Source organism: Schistocerca piceifrons, chromosome 2, assembly GCF_021461385.2.
Source record: "Schistocerca piceifrons isolate TAMUIC-IGC-003096 chromosome 2, iqSchPice1.1, whole genome shotgun sequence".
Lineage (NCBI taxonomy): Eukaryota > Metazoa > Arthropoda > Insecta > Orthoptera > Acrididae > Schistocerca > Schistocerca piceifrons.
Genome location: NC_060139.1, coordinates 991,496,170 through 991,519,061, shown reverse-complemented (window position 1 = coordinate 991,519,061; position 22,892 = coordinate 991,496,170). Strand labels below are relative to the sequence as shown.

The window sequence follows — 22,892 nt, the reverse complement described above, 5'->3', positions numbered from 1 at the left end:
TAGAAGAAGAATTCCTCTCAAAATTCCAAAAACCCATATTCGAATACAAGTCAAGAAAAATATTCATTTGTCATACTTACATTTCATGTAATATTCATGGAGATAAAATAAGATATATTCTGCAGCATACAGAGGATACTGGGACTAAAGTGTCAACTGCAAGTAAGAATGCATAAAGAGCCATACTTGCCAGTAATATTTTTCTTACTTAAAACAGTGACAAATAAGAACTTAAAACCAAATCATTTGTCAAATATGTGCTAAGCAGTGTTTCATTGTCCCTGATTCCACAGCTCTGTAGTTTGTATAGAAGTAAGTAGCAGTTTGAATTGAGCTTTTGTCAGATCATAGAAAAATCATATGATTCTTTATTCCTCTAATGAAAAGCTAATCTTTTCCATAAAATCTCTCATTGTGGATGCAATTTTTTTAATATTTTCTGTAAGACCCTTTTTTTATTAGGTTCAGTGCACGTTTTTAATTGCTTTAGAGAAAACTGGGAAGACAGATTGATTGTGATTATTTCCTATTTCTTCTGTCACATAGTTTTTAAGTTGCGGCTTTATCTCTGTCCATGTTAGACCATATGATAAACACTCCTAGTCAAAGAGATGGTTGGTAATCACAGCCAACTGTGTGAAATAATCTCTGTATACAAAAGGCAATCTTCCCACTGACTGACTCATTCACTGACTCATCATCACCCAGCCCAAACTGCTAAGGTCGGAAATTTGAAACTTGGAGAGGGTGTTGATGTTACACTGCAGGCTTCATTTAAGAAGAGATTTTTTTTAAATTCCACCCCTAAGGGGATGAAACAGGGTATTAAATTTTCCTGAAAATATGTTGCTATTAAGGCAATTCTACACCCATGAAAATTGGTGTTTGTTTTCTCAGTCTGAAATAAAGGAGTATGTGTTTCTGCATTTTCGTAAATTTAACCCATATGGGGTAGAGATGGGCAAAACTGTTCTTTTCAGAGATCGGATCAGAACTGTTCACTCCCTGAAATGAACTAGCTCTTTTTCGTGACTCACCACTCATTCACAACAGAAAATAAATGGAAGGCACATTGCACTTTAAACTTGGTTTATTCCAGTACTATACCTGCATTTTGATCTTATTTGATCCTATTTTGAAGTAACACAGATAATGAGTAAGAATTTTGTATTGTTTATTGAAATTTCCATGATATGAGAAAGTTTTTGATTATTGATTTATTTTGCACTATCATGGTTTTTTGGGTGATTGGAAAATGTTGTAACTTGAGATTTACATTAACAATATATTTAGCTATAATGTATTAAAATTTTATTAACCTCGTACAAATACATCGCAAGCCATATATTTTTAAAGTGAACATTTCCTTCCAAAGACGCCTAAAATCGCAAAATCCATACTACAATAAGAAAAAATTATATAAATTTGCCTGTAAGACCAAAGTGCTGCATATAGCCTTCCACAGAATAAAACAAGGAAAAATTGGTGTATCACTTTTGCTATACGTTTATCGGTTCGCTCGTAATTAAAGTGTAAATTCGAGTGGCCATAATAAAAAATCCTATAGTAAGAGGAGCCATCAGGAACCTAATCTGATCAGTTTAAACAAATAAAAATAAAATGAAAACAAATGATGTATACATAACATAATTATGTAATATACATAACGGTATTACTACGAAGAACAATATCCAGTAGAGACGAACTCCGATGCAGAGGCGCTGAGTCAAGCAGGTCGAGCCGCGAGCTGTATTAGTGCGCGAGCTAAGACCACAGAGACCAGAGTGACACCTGAGTTGCTTTGCTCAATGCTCTGGCTGAAGTCGAGAATGGTGGGGTGAGCGTTGAGCGGGCGAGTTCCAAGGGTGGGGGGAGCGGTGAACGGCCACCACTCACCCGCTCCGAGACAAATCGTCCGTTCTCTTGCGAGCAGATTGTTGCAAGTAGTTCTTATGTTCTCTGCTAGGAGGCTCTCTGTCCTGTTGCTCGCATCAACTGCCCAGAGGGCAGGACGTGTGACTGAAATGATCGCTGACGGAGTGCGATGCTAAGTTAAGGCCAGACACTGCACGCGGCAGGGGAAGCACAGAGACGGCACGGCATGTGTGAAACACAAAATCCAATGGGGTACTGCACAATGCAGGCAGCCAAGGCAGAAGCAGGGTAGAGGCCGGCGCTGGCTGTGTTGTGTGGTGTGCAGTGTACTCTGACCAGCAGAGGCCCCACTGGTCTGCTCCAACTCTCTCTCTCTCTCTCTCTCTCTCTCTCTCTCTCTCTCCCTCTCTCTCTCTCTCTCTGCTGTGGGAAACGTTTGGAGCTACTGTTCTTTTTTTCTGAATCACTGATTGTTCACTCCCTTGAAAGATTCAACTCTATGAATTAGTTCAGGAGCGAATCCCCCATCTCTAATATGGGGAGTGACATTGTAAGTGAACGTTCTTTTTTCATTATTATAGGACTACTAAATTATTTTTAAAGCTACATCTATGAAAACTGGTATTTGACTTCACAGTTACAAATTTTAAAAAAATTAGTGTTTCAATGTGAAATATTTTATGGAAATATTTCAATCTGCAAGCACTTTTGAAGTTAAATAGATAAAAAATTGTATTTGGCTTCTCTGTGAGAAAAGGAAAAAATTGTATTTCACTGTTTTTGGTGGTTCACCTTCCAAATGTGTGAAATCAGGGGCGAAATACTTATGAAAAAATTTCTTTGTAAGAGCATTTTTAAAGCTAAACTGTTGAAAAATGATGTTTGACTTCTCAGTTAGAAATGGAAAAAAATGTGTTTCACTGTTTCTGGATATCCAACCTCTAAAGGGACGAAAATTTGTAAGGAAATATTTTGTTACACTGGTATACTAATACCTGTTTAAAGCTAAATCTATGAAAGCTGGTATTTCACTTCTTTGTTAGACATAAAGAAAATGTGTTAGGGAAAAAGGTTTCTATGGAAACATCTCCACAAGAATTCAAAACACATATTAATGAAACCTTGGACTCCAGCTATCAGACTCACTTTTTGGTCACTAGTACATTCAGAAAAGACAACGCTTCTATGGCCAAAATTAGTATGAAAATTTAGAAAGTGTTGCAGTTTGTGAACAACACAAAAATTTGGTTACAGGAAAAGGGAAAAAAAGTGTGTGCAGACAATACAGACTACATGTGTGAAGAAGTGGGTGCTAAGCCAGTATTTTATATGCAGCCTTGATTACAGTGGTAGGCATTCAGTCCCATCCATTTTTTTTAAATGTATATACCCTGAAGAGAACATGAACTATGGATAATCACTGTAAAGATGTGCAGTGCATGCTGTAGATGTATGCTGTGGATGATTTACAAAAATATATCTCATTCTTAAGATAAACTATTACTAATTCATAGTGTCTGCAGTATAACTGATGACACTTTGCAAATAATGAGACGGGCATCTAGTAAAATGTAATCAGTGAGATTGAAAAATATTGTATGGTAAATAGTGTACTTAGTGGAGAGGAAGAAAGTTAAGATGTCCTCAACCTAAAAGTTTACTGAACTCACTTGCGATGTGCTATCTGTGATCTGAAAATCAATCACTGAACTACGAAGCTACAACAATGTATGCAATGTCATGGAAGATGTTACCTCTCATATTTATAAACCACTGCCCATCTTTCCAAGAACATGATTAAAAATGATAAGACTTTTAATTCTAAGTTAATTATTGCAATTCTTTTCAATAAAGGAAATATGCCTCCTGGAATTATTGGCCAAACTTACTAAAAATAATGTTTGATTTTGGTTTCTGATTAGAATTTCAATCTTGCTCATTTGATAGAACAGATGATAATCATGACAAGTTTTTCAATCCTAAAAACTGCAATCACTGCAATGAAATCAAGAACGTTCTTTTCATGTAACTTTTAAGTAAAAATTAGGACATATGCTTAATTGAGAAGAGCTTATATCTTACTACCACAGATACATACAGCAAAACAACATAAAAGAATAAATGTGGTTATCCAAATTACTGAAATTGTTTCCCGGAAACAAACAGTAACTGTGAGTCATAACTCAAAATTAAAATTAAGTGTAATCTATCTGAATCAAATTAACTACATACTGTGTTAGCCAGGTCCTTTGCTGGTGGAACATCTCCAAACTGCTTTTCTAATTTGTATATTGTTCTGTATAAAGTTGAAACCTCTTGATCTATATCATCAGGATTGAATGAACCAACTTTACTTGTCATCCATAATTCATGCTTTTCTATAAATTCTGTAGCATTTTCATACAGCTTCTTATAAGGCGCTAATTTGTCAGCAATCTGGTAAAAAAAATGTGAGTGTTAATGTCACACATGTAAGGCATGTAATTGTACATCTTAAAAATAGAGCACAGTAATTTTTCTTGTGTCCCACTATTAGTGACAAGCCATTTGGATAATTCGTACAGTCAACAGGTTCATTTGTTGATAACTGCTTATAGTGGAATGATCAGAGCCACAAGCAAGGAGTGTTATCTTACACAAAGAAACTCTGCCATCCTAATCTTCACCATTTCATCAGAAAGAGTGGTAGTTATGTACCATTGCACAACACCTGTCGAAATATGCATGCAACTCTTACCTGTGGTTGGAGGTTAAATTACTCCCTATGCCCATAAACCACCCATGTTCTGCTGTAGTATGGGATGCATTCAATCAGAGAAGTTTTATGTTCTTACCTTCCTTGCATTCTTTGATTCCATAAAGTATCATCAGAGACAAACTGAAGTATCATCAATAAAATTTAAGACATAATCATCATCAGCATTTGAGATAAGCAGTGTCCTACTTACTAGTTTTCTTAAGTTTTTCCCTCTCTACACATTTTTTCTCAAGTTGTCAGATTCTAGTGTGTTATAGTTGGTTGCAATGTTCTACATTTGCATTAATGAAAAGAGCTCTTGCTTTTAATAGAACAACTTCAGGCATATGGAAAGAGGTATCGGCCATTTTAATTGGTTTCTTAACAGTGATGGAAAAGATAGAGCAGAAGCTACAGCCTATTATGCAGATTTTCTTCATCTCCATATCATGTAGTTTCAATTTATTCTTTTCTTTTACAACACAGAATAGTTGATCCTACACACCAAGCCTTTTCCTAAAATTTCAAGCAGATCCGTGGAGACAAGAATTATGTATTGTGATAAGTCTTGCACATCATTCATCATTTGAAAGGCACTGCGATAAGACAATATTTCTTGCAATTAAAGCATTTTGTTGATTCCATAAATAGTTTTATCTTAAGACACAAAAGTTCTTCTTTGCTCTACTCCAGTAGAACTATAATGTTAAAAGTTAAAATTAATTACTATCATGGGTATCAGTCCCTTCATGTCACATCATTTTTACAGTTAAGGGTATCAGATATGTTTGCAAGTACTTCATTTTCATTGTCTGACAGAATATATCAACATGAAGTTTCTACCAGATTTTCTAGTTGGTACAAACTTCATCACATATCCTCTCCTGTCTCTCTATTGCAATGAAGAAATTCTGATATAAAGTGTACGTACTGTTACTTTCATTACATTTGATCACATGGACTCATCTTTGGTTGGTTGGTTGGGAGTTAGGGGACTAAATTGCTATGTCACCAGTCCCTCACTCAAAGAGTAGTTGATGCATAGTTAGTTACTACAGACAGAGATTGTTTGAATTGCAACAGTACATATAAGTAAGAAAATAAAGACACTAAAAGCAACAGTGATAATTTACAGAGACGTAAAAGTATATGGTTCAGGCCAGAGTGCAGACAATGATGTCATAAGCGAATTAAATCAGTTGATGCTAAGGGAATTACATTAGGAAATGATACACTTAAAGTAGTAAAGGAGTTTTGCTATTTGGGGAGCAAAATAACTCATGATGGTTGAAGTAGAGAGGATATAAAATGAAGACTGGCAATGGCAAGGAAAGTGTTTCTGAAGAAGAGAAATTTGTTAACATCGAGTATAGATTTAAGTGTCAAAAAGTCGTTTCTGAAAGTATTTGTATGGAGTGCAGCCATGTACGGAAGTGAAATATGGACAATAAATAGTTTAGACAAGAAGAGAATAGAAGTTTTCTAAATGTGGTGCTACAGACAAATGCTGAAGATTAGATGGGCAGATCACATAACTAATGAGGAGTTACTGAATAGAATTGTGGAGAAGAGTAATGTCTGGCACAACTTGACTAGAAGAAGGCATTGGTTGGTAGGACATGTTCTGAGGCATCAAGGGATCACAAATTTAGTATTGCAGGGCAGTGTGGAGGATAAAAATCGTAAAGGGAGACTGAGAGAATACACTAAACAGATTCAGAAGGATGTAGGTTGCAGTAGGTACTGGGAGATGAAGAAGCTTGCATATAATAGAATAGCATGGAGAGCTGCATCAAACCACTCTCTGGACTGAACACCACCACAACAACAACAACAATAAAAATGCCCTTCTTGTTAAAACTATTCATCTACAAACTTTGCTTGTAGGTCATCATGAGACTACCAGATAAAAGTGTTTAAGAAAACAAATTTATTTTCCACCTGTTGATTAGTGTTTGACTTATTTCAAACTGACTGGCTTTAGGCAACGTCATTCATCTTCAGACATGTTGAACTATATAAAAAGAAATGACAACTTGACTGTTTTACAGAGCTAAAAGAATCCAACTAATTACAAAACACACCAACTACAGTAAGCCATCTCACATGTGCATAGATTGCAGCACTATATGTAGAAAATGTAATATAGCTTGACAGTAGAAGGTAAGACAATAAAAAATCTGTCTTGGCCATAATGCAGCCTGTTATCTATTACACAAAAAAACAATTGAAAATATTATAATTGTTGCATCTGAGCTTGGTAAGAAAGCATACATCAGAGCAGCCTTAGAGGTGCATTACATTATGCACATAAACTACAAGGTTAAGGGATAAAGAGGTAAAGGGGGAGGGGGAGGGTAACTCGTCTGGGGTACTCTATGGAAACTAGTGTAAAGGATCCCAAAAAGTAACAAAAATAAAAACCTAGCAAAAAATATTACAGTGTCAGTGATGTATGGTAAACACAAAATGGTGTCAGAAGGTGACAAAAATGGTTAACCTAAGATCCCGAATAACACAATAATTGCTTTAAAATTATTTTATTAAAATATTAGCACACATCTGGAAAAATCATTCTGAATTACGGACAAGAAATCTCAGAAAATATGCACAGGCCATGGATTAGGTGCCTAAAGGATAACTGGTGTAATGGATACTGACGCTATGAATATTTTATTTAGCATGTTTCATACATTTGGCAAACCAGTTTGGAATTGTATTATTATCACTGGAGCATGTTCTCAGTATTTTGACAAGACTGCGACAAGACTGATGTGTAGTTGTATTTCTGGGAGTATGCAATTTATATTATTCAAATAATATGGTTCTTTGTGTATACTTGTTGTACAATTATGTGCTTTACTATATTAACATTATTCTATCCAGATCCGAGAATATGAGGACAGCAGATAGTTAGTGTAGAAATCGGTCATGAAATAAATATATGGGTTCATCTGGTATAACCAATGTGGGAACAAGCAGTATTGTGGTTTCCTCCTGGAAGGAACTAAAGGAGGAGTGTTATGGGGCTGTAGTTCATTGAGAGTGTGGAGTTCATTAGAGGGGCCAGTAAGCCCACCAGATGTTGCTCCATATCTGAGTGAGTACAGGTCTTATATGCATCTGCAAATCTGCACCTGGGGTTGTCAAAGTGAATGTTGGGTGAGCAATTGTTGAGCAATGGGAGATGTGAAAGCATACCTCATCCTCTCAATAGTCTTGCAGCCTACAGTGTATATGATGCTAGCACCCTCAGACTCACAGAGAATTGAAAGCCACAGAAGCTGAAAGATCCTGGGGGAATTAGAAACTTTTGGTTCTTGAACAGACTGGTTCTAATTCATGGTCTGGCTACTAAACATGGAGGAGTGCCTGGGTAAACATGGGAAATGCAATGTAAGGGGAGCAGGAGGAGGTCCCAAAAGACAATCTTGAGGAATATTCTATGTGGTAAACCCACCAGTTGGTGAGTGTCAGGGAGTTGACACTGTTATGTGAATTTAAGTATTTCATAAGTTGGATGCTCAGGACACTGTCATATGGGGATTAAAAAATTAACTAAGAGTTGGTATTGTAAGGCCTAAAGAGGTAATATCCCTGCTTTTGGAGAGGAGACTGTCCACAAGGTAGATGCCAGCAGTCAGTCAAGCTCCATAGTGACGTATTGAGTCCAATTATTTCAGAGCCAAAAGTCCACTGAGTCATAAACCTGGCAACCATAGTCCAGTTGTGACAAGACAAGGGCCTGATAAATACTGTGTAGAGTAGCAATATTTGCACCATAAGTGATGTGGGCAAGAAATAAGAGAGCATTCAATTTTCACATGCAGCTACTCTTAAGCAGCTACTCTTAAGTTGACAAACATGGAGCAGCTATGTCAGCTTTCTAGCAAAGAGGAACCCCAAAAATCAGGACTGCACAACAGTGTCCAAGTGTTGGGTACCCATAACTCTATCCAAGTAGAGTTATGAAGTTATGAGTCAGGATGAACCTTGGTACAATAACAGAGATACATGACATGTGTTTTCACAGGAGGAAATTGGAAGCATGAGGAAGGGTTCAACTGGAGGCCACTTGGCTTCTCGGAGCTGGTTTTCAACTGCGGCTACAGATGGATAGCTATACCAAAAGCAAAAGCAGAGTGATAAAGACTGACAGATAAAATGTAGTAGGGAGCCTCAAAAACTTCAGTCATTAAGGGTAAGTACAATGTGATGTTGTCAAGTAGTGTCATGTGCCTTATGTAAGTCGGTAGAGAATGCAGTCTGATGTTGGCATTTAGAAAATACCAGTTTGCAATCTAAACAAATGGTCAGCTGTGAATTGTGGCATCCAGAAATCACACTGATAGAGGGTCAAAAGGCCTTGTAATTTGATAGCCAAACATAGTTGTCAGACCAACATCCTAGAACTAGTCTGAAGAGCATATTGGTGATTCTAATTAATCTCTAGGTATTGATGGATGGTGGGTTTTTGTCTGGTTAAATGATGGGAGAATGAAATGATCTCTCCACTGCAAAGGAAAAGCACCTTCAGTCAAATATGTTGAAGACCACAAGTAGATGGAGTCTGTGAATCACATTCAGATGTTACATCCTCTAATTATGGATCAAATCAGTCAACAGCATGAAGCAATTCCCAGTTGGTGAAAGCTTCATTTTATAATTCAGGGATATGGGAGTAAAGTAAACTTGTCTTTCATTTCTACAGCCTGAGTAAGGTTGCTTGCAACAGGACCAAAATGTCAGTAGTTTTATATATATTGACAATGCAGTTACAAACCCAGAAAAAATTTATTGACTGTGACAGTGGCCATGGAAGCCAACATTTATATTGTCTTTCATTTATCTGAAAGGTAGCCAAGTAAGAAGAACACAGATGCTGTCATAAATCGGGTCCCACAGTGTTCAGCAAAAACCAATGCATAAGTGGAAATACTGCCATGTAGAAGGAGTCCTAGAACAGTGGCTACGTTTGGAGGCTCAGTGGACTACTGAGATTGGTACACACATAAGGTGAAGACCTTTTTACCATATTTAATTAGGTAGCAAGCCTTTGCATGGACCCACTTAAAATGTGATGTGGGCATTCTGTAAAGACTGTCACTCAAGACATAGCAGGTCCCTTTGATGATCCTCAACAGCTACTGCAGTACCTTTGGTCCATCATGGTACCAGCCACTGATAAGGCAACTGGTCCAAGGATATGACATGCTCACCAGAAAGCGATCAAGCAGTCATTGTCACAAATAGTGTCATATAGTGATCATTTTAGTGATGTCATGAGATTTGTGGAAGATATTGTAAGGTCTGTAGCCAGAAAGGTGCTACGGACATCACTAGAGTGGGAAGGGAAACAGTCACTGAGGACATGCAGCTCAAGATCAGACAAAAGTTGGTCAATCAGAAGGGGGGGGGGGGGGGGGATGAGTTATGGCAGTAATCTCAAGGTTCTCGAGGTAAAAAAGTGGACATGGACAAATAAACAAACTCATTAACCACTGGGATTGTTCATACACCCATTGCTCTCTTAAGTTACACTGCTTCCTATATTGCACAAAAGGGAATTCAATCACCAATAACATCTATGTGAAAAAACATACAGACCACTCCAGAAACCCTATCATGGGCAGTGAGGTTCTGGTAGAATGCACAGTAACCTCAAAGGGTGAGAGAATGGTCATCAGGGAAATGTGTTTCTTGGAGAGCAACACAGATCACTGGCAGACCCATCGGAGGGCGTGGCTTCTCCAGCTGAATACAGGGGGAGTAGAGGGCCCAAAAGACGGTGCTATGGTGGAAGCACAAGAGGAGAGGGACTACCTCCTGCCTGCGTGACTAACAGAGATTGATTCTGAGGAAATTGAGAGAATAAGTACCCAAGGTACTGCCTATAATCTGGTCACAGTTGTGGCAAAAGTTGATAGCATGGGATGGAAAATAAGCAGTCATAGCTTTTTCCAAGCTTCAAAGTATCATAGGCAATTGGAGACCTGGTTTTATAGGCAATATGTTTTACATGAGTTAATTAGGGTAGAATATTTTGGGGATCAGGTAGGATGATCATCTTCACAGGTGACAGAGAAATGCAGCTGCCCACATGGTAAGTTTTCATGAGGCTGCTGATCACCATATCACCAAATTGGGTTGTTCATCCACAGGGAAGACATGTACCTGAGGCACTGGCATTCAGAGCACTGCGTTGAGGATGGAAAATATGGCACATCATACCAGTAGACCACGAATTTGACTTTCTTAGGAAGTGAATCCTGCTGAATAGCAAGGATGAAAGCTCCAGTGTCAATCTTGTTTTCCAGTGGTCACCTACAGGCATGACTTATGAAATGAACCCTTTGCTTCTCCAAGTTTTAGTGGAATTCCTCATCTGTATTTGGTGTAATTCCTGGTGAGGTTCTTATGGGGTGTTATGGTAATAGGTAACATTCCCCACAAAAAACATCTGCTTAGTAGATGAAAATGGCACTCCATTTGTCTATATTCAAACTAGGAACTGCAGTTCACTTGATTTAGCTTTCTTCCCATGGCATGGCCATGGAGGGAAAGTTCTTAGGCTCATAGCAATCTGCGCTGAAGAATTCAGGAGTGTCTGAAGCGACTGCCAAGACCTCACGGTCACCAACCGTAAACTTTGGTTTACTCATCATGCCACATATCTGTCACAATGCTGCTACTCCAAATGAGGGTTCTCCTCATGTCACTGCCCACACAGAGCAATGATGGCCATTGCCTGCAGTCCTGTTGCTCACAAATGGACAGGTATGTGCAGCTTGGCATGCACAGGGAGTAACAGCTCAGGCGTCAATAGTGCATTCTACACATAGCAAAGGGGCTACCACTTACAGGTACCTAACACATCCCGCACCACCACCACAAACACTTGTACTAGCTACCATGTTGTGTAAAGGGTGACCTCCACTGAAATGCCAAGCTTCTTCACATTTAAAAAAAAATAAAATAAAAATAAAAATAAAAAAAATAAAAAATAAAATAAAATGTAGAGGTCATCAAACTTTCCTTTTTCCTGGCCTTTATCTCATATCTTCCTGGGGTGGCATGTTAATTATTGGAGTTGGTGGGGTTAGAGGTAGAGTGTTTCCAGATGCCTTTCAGATGGTGTAAAATAAACAGTGCGGTAAAAACATCAACATTGTAGGAAAAAACAAATTGATAGTTACCAAAAAAAAGACACGTCAAGTTGCAGACAGGCACAATTAAAAGACACTTACACAAAGCTTTCAGCCACAGCCTTCATCAGTAAAATAGATACACCCACCATTCACAAAAAAAGCAAGCATACCTCACACACAAACGACTGTCAACTCCAGCATCTCAGGCCGGAATGCAACTATCACATGGGATCATGTGATGCTAGCAGCAATCCAGGAAGAGGCAGGGAAGGGGAAGGAACCCTGTGCTTGTCAAGCACATAGTCACAAAAGAGATGTAAGCCCCTTGCAGGGAGGGGGGGGGGGGGGGGAGTAAACAAGCTCACTTTTCAGATGTCCATGTCAATTTGGTTGTCAAGATCTCTCTGATGGCCTAACTGAGGCATTATAGTCTTTCTTGTTCTAACTTTTGGAGTCTGCACTTGTCCCACAGAAAGTCAAGAAAACAGGTATTGAAGTTCTTCCATACTATTTCACTCTCTACTTTTTTGTAAACAGATCTTTACTCCAATCTCATGATGGAGATAATAAAGCCAAGACCCTTGTGACCTGAGACTCACAATGGTGCACCACAGTCCCTTACACACTCAGTCGCATCAGTTTGGTGTGAGAGGCTTCACCATTCCGTTACCAAGTCAATACCAGGAGTACAATACAAATATTTTTCATGATTTAATAAAGCAGACTGGGAAAGCATGGCTCATAAGCATTCCACTCCAACAAGCTTGGTCCCCACCGCCAACAACCTTACTCACACAGTGCCGTCATAGCCTCGCCACAACCTATGGTTTTCTCATTTATCTATACTATATGAACAGATACTCACTTTAGTTCCTTTGCTCAGAACAACAGGTTTGGATGTTTACAAAATGATGCTTTCATTCTATCCAGAAAAGAAAGATGCTGCTGCTTTTTGACTTCATGCACACAAGATCAGTACCCAAAACTTGCTGCCTTTGTTCTTACAGTAAAAATCAATACGTAGTTGTGAGATACATTTTCTTCAAAAAAGTACATTAAATCTACTTAGCATTGATGAGTGAGTTGTTGGAAAATCAGCTCCATTTCACTACCAGTCAAACAGACTCAATATTACTGAACTTGTCAAAACCGAGTAAATAGATTCAATGTAAATATTTAAATTTTAATGTAACAATGGAAAATCCAGGATGGAATTAACAATATTATGAGAAGGAAAGTTGCTACTCACCATACAGCAGAGATGCTGAGTGGCAGATTGGCACAACAAAGATACTAACAATTATACCTTTCAGCCATTAAGGCCTTTGTCAACGAAAGACAGATATTTGCTCTCTCTCTCTCTCTCTCTCTCTCTCTCTCTCTCTCTCTCTCTCTCTCACTCACACACACACACACACACACACTCATCTTCTGTAATATCCTCCAAGACCCTCATCACAGCTTTTTGGACATCTTGTTTTGTTGGAAAATGGTGTCCCTTGACCGCTGTTTTAACTCATGGAAATAGAAAAAAGTCGCATGAAGCGATATCTGGTGAATAAGGTGGCTGTGGTAGTAATAAAATTTGTTTTGAGGTTACAAATTGCTGTACTGACAGAGCAGTATGGTATGGCACATTATCGTGATGCAGAATCTAATTATCAGCAATGTTGGCACGGACACAAAGAACTCTTTTACGAAGTCTTTCTAAAAAAATTTCTTTGTAGTAACATTGGTTAACTGTTTGTCCAGGAGGCACCCCACTCTTTATGAACAATTCCTTGGAATGAGGTTGATGATCGTCCATTGCGGTCTTCATCTTCAACATTTGTTCTGCCTTCACTAAAGATTTTATGCCGATGAAAAACTTGAGCTCTTGACATAACCTCCTCTCAAAAAGACTTCTGAAGCTTACCGTAAGTTGTCGTCACATTTTCATTTAATTTAATGCAAAAAGAAATGGCATATTGTTGTGCAACATTATTCTGTTCCATTTCCATGACGAGTGACACAAACACATGTTAACTTATTGCAGCACAACTCACGACTGAGCAGTTGCATCAATGTGCCGCTTGGACTAGAAGCAGCTTATAGACCAAGGTAAAAAATATTGTGCCCACACAAGCGAGCAGGGTTGCCACATCTTGCAAAGAAAATCAGTCTCATTACTTTATTGTCGGTCTTCGTATTTGTAATTTTTCCTTCAGGAATGGTCAGTTCCCTGAACAATTAAGGTACTCAGTAGTAAAGCTGCTTTACAGAAAGGGAGAAATGGATAACATAGACAATTTTAGTCCTATTTCTATGCCATCAGTGTTTGCTAAAGTTATTGAAAAGGCTGTGTATGTAAGGATAATTGATCATTTTATATCACATAATTTGCTATCAAATGTACAGTTCAGCTTTAGAAGTCGTTTAACAACTGAAACTGTTATTTTCTCTTTTCTCTGGATGGGTTAAATAAAAGGTTTTGAACACTAGGCATATTTTAAGATTTAACTAAGGCATTTTATTGCGTTGATCACACAATATTGCTCCAGAAGTTGAACCATTACAGAATATGGGGCATAGCTCACAACTGTTTCCCCACTTACTTTAACAACAGACAGCAAAAGGTCATTATTCACAGTGTTGAGAAAGGCTGTGATGTGGGGTCTGAGTGAGGTACGGTCAAATGAGGGGTGCCCCAGGGATCAGTGTTGGGGCACTCCTCTTCCTTATATATACAAATGATATGCCCTCTAGTATTATGGGTAACTCTGAAATATTTCTGTTTGCTGATGACACTAGCTTGGTAGTAAAGGATGTTGGGTGCGACACTGGCTCAGTTTCAAACAGTGCAGTTCATGATGTAAGTTCATGGCTTGTAGAAAATAAAACAATGCTAAATCACAGCAAGACTAAGTTTTTGCGGTTTCTAACACATAATTCAACAAAACCTAATGTTTTAATTTCACAGAATGGGCTTATGATTAGAGAAACTGAACAGTTCAAATTTCAAGATTTCAGATAGATAGTAAACTGTTGTGGAAAGCCCACTTTCAGGATCTTGTTCAAAGACTTAATGCTGCCATGTTTACTATTCGAATGGTATCTGAAGTAAGTGATCATTCGACATAAAAATTAGTCTACTTTGCTATTTTCATTTGCTTATGTTGTATGGTGTTATATTTTGGGGTAACTCTTGCCATTCTCAATTTAGATTGGACTTCCTTAACTCCTGTGCAGCATCCATTTTCATCCATCATAGCAGTAATCCACACACTTTCAAATCAAAACTGAATAGCTTCCTCATGGCTCACTCTTTCTATTCTGTTGAAGAGTTCCTTGAAAAATTAAGCAGATTCTTATGTTGTTGGCTGCATTTACTGAAACTTATGGCTTGACTTTTCTGGGTTTGTCTGTTATTATTTTTATGATGCAATTTCATGTACTGATACATTCGTCGTAAATGCTAGGAACAACGTATACTCAAAACACACACATTCGAAGAATGAGTGCTCCACAACACAAGAAGACTGCAGCAATGGGTATAGACAGACGACATTGGACAAATGGCTGCTGAAAACACCAGGTAAATCTGATTCTTCCCAGGCTCCCAGTACATGGAAACAGACCAACTTGAATCAATGGATAGTGAAAAATACCAAACCCAATCTGTCAACTGATATTTCTTTTTTAGGGATAAATGTATAAGTGGTTCTGGTAGGGTGACACGTCCATCAAGCGTTCAACAATCCAAGCTCACTTTCAAATTAATTCAGTAGAACTTTCAAAGTCTTGGCAATAAGCACAACGAGTTGGATACCATTGCAGCAATTGATAACCCTGATGTTTTAGTTATAAGCGAACACTGGTACACAGATGAGCTAATTAGTGTATGTAAGCCACTTTCCATGATCTTTTGCTCTGCCTTCAGTAGAAAAGAGAAACGTGGTGGTGGGGTAGCTATCTTTGCAGCCAGTGGTAGTAATTATAGTGTAATAGATGTAAGTGCTTTCAGCATTGAGGGTGTAATAGAACTAAGCAGCAATTAATTATAAGTGGGGGAAAGAACACCAAAGAAACTATCTAGGCTACCAGATGGAGGTCTGTATAGGCCTATAATGATTAAGTAATCATTATAGGCCTATACAGACCTCCATCTGGTAGCCTAGATAGTTTCTTTGGTGTTCTTAATGACTTGCTTGTTGACATTGACAGTAAACACTGCAATAAAAATGGCTGGGTTAACATAATACTAACTGGAGATATAAACATTGACTTGCAGTCCAATGACTCTGTATCTAAGAAACTAACACTAATACTAGCTCAATTTAACTTAGCATTTCTGATAAACGAGCCCACTAGAGACGTCAATAGTGTAAAACCATGCATTGACAACATTATAACTAACATGTCCCACTTTACATGCAGTGCATCAGTTCTGAAGCTTGCCATTTCTGACCACCATGCAGTACAGGTATTGATAGAAGCTGAAAATCTTCATATCAATAGAAAAGAGAAACAATATGTGACAAAAAGAATGACCAGTGATGACAATGTTAAAGATTTCAACAGTTTGCTAAAAAGCCTACAATGGGGTGAAAAAAACAGCATTACTTTCAGTGAGTTTTCATCAGATTTTTATTGTTGCTTCAATGTCTCATGTCCAGAAATGACCTTTACAGTAAATGACTGCAAAAAGATACAAAAAAATAACTGGATAAATCATGAAGTAAAAACAGCAAGAGAGAAACTTAGACTTTTCCAATATGCAATGATAAATAATAACAATATTAATAGACTAAAGGTAGAATTTAAGACCTATCAGGATTACTATAAAGATCTTCTGCTAGAAACTAAAAGTAAATATGTAGCCACAATGTTAAGAAACTCTACTAACACAGGTTTAGCTGTTTGGAAAGTAATAAATAGCTTTAGGGATTGTAAGGACAGATCAACAAGTGATTTTACTATAAACCATAAAGGGCATATCATGAAATGTCAATGTCAGATTGCAAACGTTTTTAAAGAGTACTTTTCTTCTGTTGGAAAATCTGTCAATGACCATTTTAAGAATCTTCAGCATAGATATAGGGGCATTCCAATCAAACAAACCATATACTTGGCCCCAACCAATAACAAGGAAGTCAAAAACATGGTAATGTACATTAAAAAATACAAAATCAGCAGGCTATGATGGATTGTCGATCAGTACACTGAAAAGATGCATAGACAACATATCTGATACCATGGCCACAGCAGTAAATGATGTAATTGTATCAGGTTGTTTCCCAGATAGTCTAAAGACAGCACAAGTAACCCCGATTCACAAGAAAGGTGATAAATCTAAAATTGAAAACTACCGCCCCATCTCAATCTTACCTGCATTTTCTAAGGTAGTTGAGAAAGTTATTTATACTAGACTAATGACATTCCTGAGTCAACACAATTTAATATTTGAAAATCAGAATGGCTTTATGAAAAACAAGTCAACATCAGTAGCAGCAGCACAATTAATAGACAAAATAATAACGGCCATAGAGAACAAGGAGTATATAACTGGAGTGTTCCTTGATCTAGAAAAAGCTTTTGATTGTGTCAACATCACCATATTACTTGACAAGCTGTGGAACCTGGGTATCAGAGGAACTGGCTATGAGCTAATAAAATCGTATATGAGCAATAGAAAACAATTTGTCTTGCTTAAAACAAACAGTGGGTCTTACAAATCTAAAATTACTAATATCAAATATGGAGTGCCTCAAGGTTCTGTCTTGGGACCCCTTCTTTTCTTGATTTATGTTAATGATATACAGTATTGTTCTCCTAACTGTACAAAAATATTATATGCAGATGACACATCAATAGTGTGTAAACACAAAGACTATGAGAGTCTGGAGGTACAGTGCAACAGTGTAACTAATGAAATAGTCAAGTATTTTAATGAAAGCCATCTAAATGTAAGTGCTTCAAAGACTGCAATGATGGAATTTAACACAAGGAAACAAATAGAATTTGACATGAAATTATCCATAGGAAATGACATTGTAAAAAAGGAAAAATTGACAAAGTTCTTGGGAATTACAATCCAGGACAGCCTCAAATGGGACATGCATATTGATTCCTTAGCATGTAAGCTGTCAAAGAATGTGTTTGCTATAAATATGATTAGCAAATATTGTAAGGACATGTGTGTACTAAAAACTGCTTACCAAGCCCTATTCTCATCAAACTTAAACTATGCTGTAGAAATATGGGGTGCAACAACTCAAGCGAACCTAAGTACATTATTAATAATACAGAAAAAAGTTACCAGAATTATTTGTGGTGCCAAACCTCGAGAATCATGTCGGAATTTGTTCCCAAAATTAGGTGTGCTTACCATTATAGGTATATACATATTGAAAGTTATATTGCTTGTGAAAACAATAAATCCAAATTTCAACTGTGACCTGCACCTGTATGATACAAGGCAAAGGTTCAGATACCATGTAAATAGCCACAGAACAGCCTTATATGAAAAAAATGCACTTCATGCTGGGCTGAAGCTAGCCAATGCCCTATCAAAAAGTCTCACAGCGCTTCCTACTAACAAATTAAAAGATCAGATAAAAAGAATTCTAATTGAAAACCCTTTTTATTCCCTAGACGAGTATTATATCTGTATGAAAAGTGCTTCACAAGTATGTCAAGCTCATAGTTTTAAGTAACCTACAACTAATATAATGTTGATAAAAACAATATTTGTAATATCATGATTGTATACTACCAAATGTAAAATCCATCAAAATGTAAAATTTATTAATACAAACAAATCTTTAGTTTGTAATTTATAAACTGACGTATTCAGAAGAATTATCTGTATGATGTCCTGAAACTGTATTATTTCTAGGGATTGTATTTTATTATTCGATGTTGAATAAATATTATTATTATTATTATTATTATTATTATTCCATGACCTTGGAGATTTTCTCCTGAATTTGGTCCTACGAAACTTGACGTGTAAATAAAAAATAAAAAACATCATCAATCACAGTGGCTGGTATTTGGTGGCAAGCCACTCTCTTGGCAAGCGAAGATCGGATGTTTTCGATAGACGAGAGATCTGAATGCACTCACCAGGCAACAGTTTAACCCCCTCTGTACCAAGCTAGGCCAGGACAGCTTGACAACATGTGGTCTTGTGTTATCTTGTTGAAAGACAATATCATGGAGACTTCAAAGGTAGGGTAAAAGACATAAGCGTTAACACATCAGAAATGAAACAGTTGAAATAAGTATTAGTGTTAGTGGTATTGTGAAACTGCTGAAATTATTTAAATTGAACATAGCTCCAAGACCTGATGGTATCCCTGTCAGATTCTATACTGAATTTGCCACTGAGTTAGCCCCTCTCCCAATTATAATCTATCATAGATCCTGCAAACAAAAGACTGTGCCCAGTTCTTGGAAGAAAGCACAGATCACACCCATCTACAAGAAGTTAATAGAAGTCATTCACAAAACTACCGTCCAGTATTCTTGACATCAACTTGTTGCAGAATCTTAGAAAATATTCTGAGTGTAAACATAATGAGGTATCTTGAACAGAATGATGTCCTCAATGCCAAGCAACCTGGATTCCAGAAACATTGATCATGTGAAACCCTACTCACACTTGTCTCACATGACATACTGAAAGCTTTGGTTCAAAGCAATAGTGAAGGTGCAGTAGTTCTTGATTTCTGAAAAGCATTTGACTCAGTACCATACCTACGATTATTGTCAAAAGTATGGCCATATGGGGTATCAAGTCAAATTTATGATTGGATTGTGGACTTATTAATAGGGAGGATACAGCGTGTCATCTTGGATGCAAAGTCATCATCAGATGTAGTAGTACTGACTGCACCACAGGGAAGTGTGTGGGGACCCTTCTGTTCATGTTGTATATTGATAACCTTGCAGACAATGATAACAGTAAAATCAGGCATTTTGCAGATGATGCAGTTATATATAATGAAGTAGTATCTGAAAGAAGCTGCATGCATATTCAGTCACATCTCGATAAGATTTGAAAGTGGTGCAAAGATTGGCAGCTTGCTTAAATGTTCAGAAATGTAAAATTGTTGCACTTCACAAAATGAAAAAAATGTAGTATCCAATGATTATAATATCAATGAGTCATTGTTGGAATCCGCCAACTCGTACAAATACCTGGGTGTAATACGTTGTAGGAAAATGAAATGGAATAATCACAAACGCTCAGTCATGGGTAAAGCTGGTGGTAGACTTTGGTTTGTTGGTAGAATACTGGGGAAATGCAATCAGATTACAAAGAAGATTGCTTACGAATCACTGGTACAGACAGTTCTAGACTATTGCTCCAGTTTGTGGGACCAATATCAAATATGACTGACAGGTAATATTGACTGACATAGAGAAGAGTAGCAGGAATGCTCACAGGTTTGTTTGAACCATGGGAGAGAGTTGGAGAGACACTGAAGGATCTGAACTGGAAGACTCTTGAGGATAGATGTAAACGATCCCAAGAAAGTCTATTAACTAAGTTTGAACCAGCTTTAGATTATGGTTCTAGGAAAAACTACAAGACTTATGTATTGCTCACATAAGGATCATGAGGGTATGATCAGAATAACTGCTGCCTGCAGAGAAGCATTCAAACAATCATTCTTCCTGTGCTCCAAATGTGAATGAAATGGGAAGAAACACAGTGGAACATACCCTCTGCTATACACCCACAGTGGTTTTGATAATACAGATGTAGATGTAGACACGTAACAACTGCTACCAAATTACTGGTTATATGAACAAGAGGATGTTGCATTGTGTAGCTAGTGGCACCACATACCAGGTGCTGGACCAGTATGACACTGACAAATATGATAGGAAACTTATGTTCTGTGCATGCTGCCTAACCAGTCCGGTATTCATTTCACATTTTTCATTTTAATATTTTTTTGCAATGTGTAAATATAATTCAGTGTGGCTTATGTGCCAGTAGGATCACCACTTTGGGGGATGTTTATTCTTGTGGAACATAGTTTGATGACAAGCTGCCCACTATGTACCTGTTGCAGGTAGCATGGGAGAGGAGCCATATGCTGACTGCTGGCTGTGCAAGAGAGCAGCAACTCTTTCTGACACTGGCTTGCAAATAGCAATTATGTAATTATTTTCTATACTTTCTTTGGACTTAGTTACAACATAAAAATGAAATTCATCTTGTGGCTAGTGAGCTTGCTGACCTGGGTACACCCATCTGTATACTCTACATCGAATACAAATGGTTTTGTTATTTCTTAACCAGCTTTTTCATTCATAAATCCTTCAAGATGCAAACATCAGAATTATATTGCTACGTCCTGGATGAAAAACAATGGCAACAAATTTCAAATATCAGATAAGCATTTAAAGTAGGCTACTTAATTTTTCTTTATGTTCAATGGTTTTGTACTATGGAAGTTGTTGTTCTGTAACAAATATAAAAGCTAAAAATCATGTCAATATAATGTATCCCTGATCTAGGAACCTCAGAAGAGATCTACCTCTAGCATATCTGTAATATCATTAACACATGCCCCACATATAATGGAGTAATGTTGCAGTCACTGTTTGTCCAAGGTTGCAGGTACATTTTTATGACTGAAGTGATCCTATCTTTATAAATATTGCACAGTACAGAAACAATAATTAAGTGCAAAGCACTGAGAAATCTTGCTGCATCAGTGGTACCACCCTAACATGAGGCAAAAACAACTTCAGCAGCATCTTGAAAACACACACACACACACACCTGTAGCAAACAAAGCATCCACTTCATACACCTGTCCCCCAATTCTCATACAACTTCCCCATCACCACACCTTCAGCTGGGGCTGCTGTTTTTATTCCAGTGATTTGTAATGACATTCTAACAGCATCAAACAAGCGCTGTGTCAGAATTATGATGTGTGCTATGAATCAAATGAAGTTTAATATAATTTTAAGCTATGTTAATGACCAGTTATATGTATCTTTCGCACAAGTCCCACATACTTTACACCAATGACTTATGCATTTGTGTCATAGTACAATATAATTTTGATTGTGATTCATTTAGATGATACAGAGAGTCCTTTATAAATTTATGGTTCTGTTCACATGCAAATTATGATTATAAGATGTTGATTGAGCTGTATTGAAAAGGGATAACAGGGCTAAAAATCTACAAAAACAAAACAAATACATGTTAATTGGAGCAGAGAATTAAGAAACCAAAATTGTACTATGACAGCTTTCAGTGTTATCTTTATGAGTATTTTAATTCAAGACACAGAGGAATTAATGACATTAGCTGCCAGGGGCATTGATTTAAATCAATGGGGAAAGTTGAAAATTTGTGCCAGACTGGGATTTGAATCTGGGTCTCGTGCTAGAGGCAGATGGGCTGTCCACTGCATCATCCAAACACAGTGGTCATCACAACTGCACAGACTAACACAGCATGCCTCCTGTCAAACCTAAATTCTCAACTTATCCACACACTACTAATGTGCCCCTTGCCCATCATCCTAACTAATCATGGCATTTTGCTGATTTCCATAAGAGTTCAAGCATGGTGTGCATCCCCACTGAAGTGATTAAATGGTCGTCCTTACCTTAGTTGTGTGGTGTTTTTTCTTTTGGACAACCAACTAACCACTTCAGTGCTGATGCAAACCACCTCAACTCTTGTGGGAATCAGCAAAATGTGTGAGTAATGAAGATAATGGGCAAGGGGCACTACATCAGTAGTGTGTGGGTAAGTTGAGAATTTGGCCTGAGGGGACATCTGCTGGATAGTCCATGCAGTTGTGATGACCACTGTGTCTGGATGGTGCATGGGCAGTGCATCTGCCCAGTAAGCAGGAGACCTGGATTTGAATCCCAGTCTGGCACAATTTTCAACTTCCCCCTTTGATTTAAATCAAGGACTTCCTGGCAGCTAATATCATTAATTCCTTCGTGCCTCATTCGTGGCTGCAGGATCAAAATGGTGTCCATTCTTTCAGATGACCAGACATCACATTCATAATGTTTTAATAATTAATAGTAATTAAAAAGTCATCTTTTAAGTAAAACTAGTTACTAGAAACAAGGTCTTTTGACCTCTTGGTTTGACT

The 22,892-nt window shown here is 37.6% G+C and overlaps 1 protein-coding gene across 1 annotated transcript in view; it reads right to left on the bottom strand.

The window, feature by feature from the left end:
- The window catches only part of LOC124776746 (dynein axonemal heavy chain 7-like), an 881,127-nt gene that overhangs the window by 734,520 nt on the left and 123,715 nt on the right, over positions 1-22,892 (bottom strand). Inside the window, 1 exon segment of the mRNA XM_047251871.1 lies at positions 4,108-4,311. Within this exon segment, the coding sequence (XP_047107827.1) occupies positions 4,108-4,311 (204 nt within the window).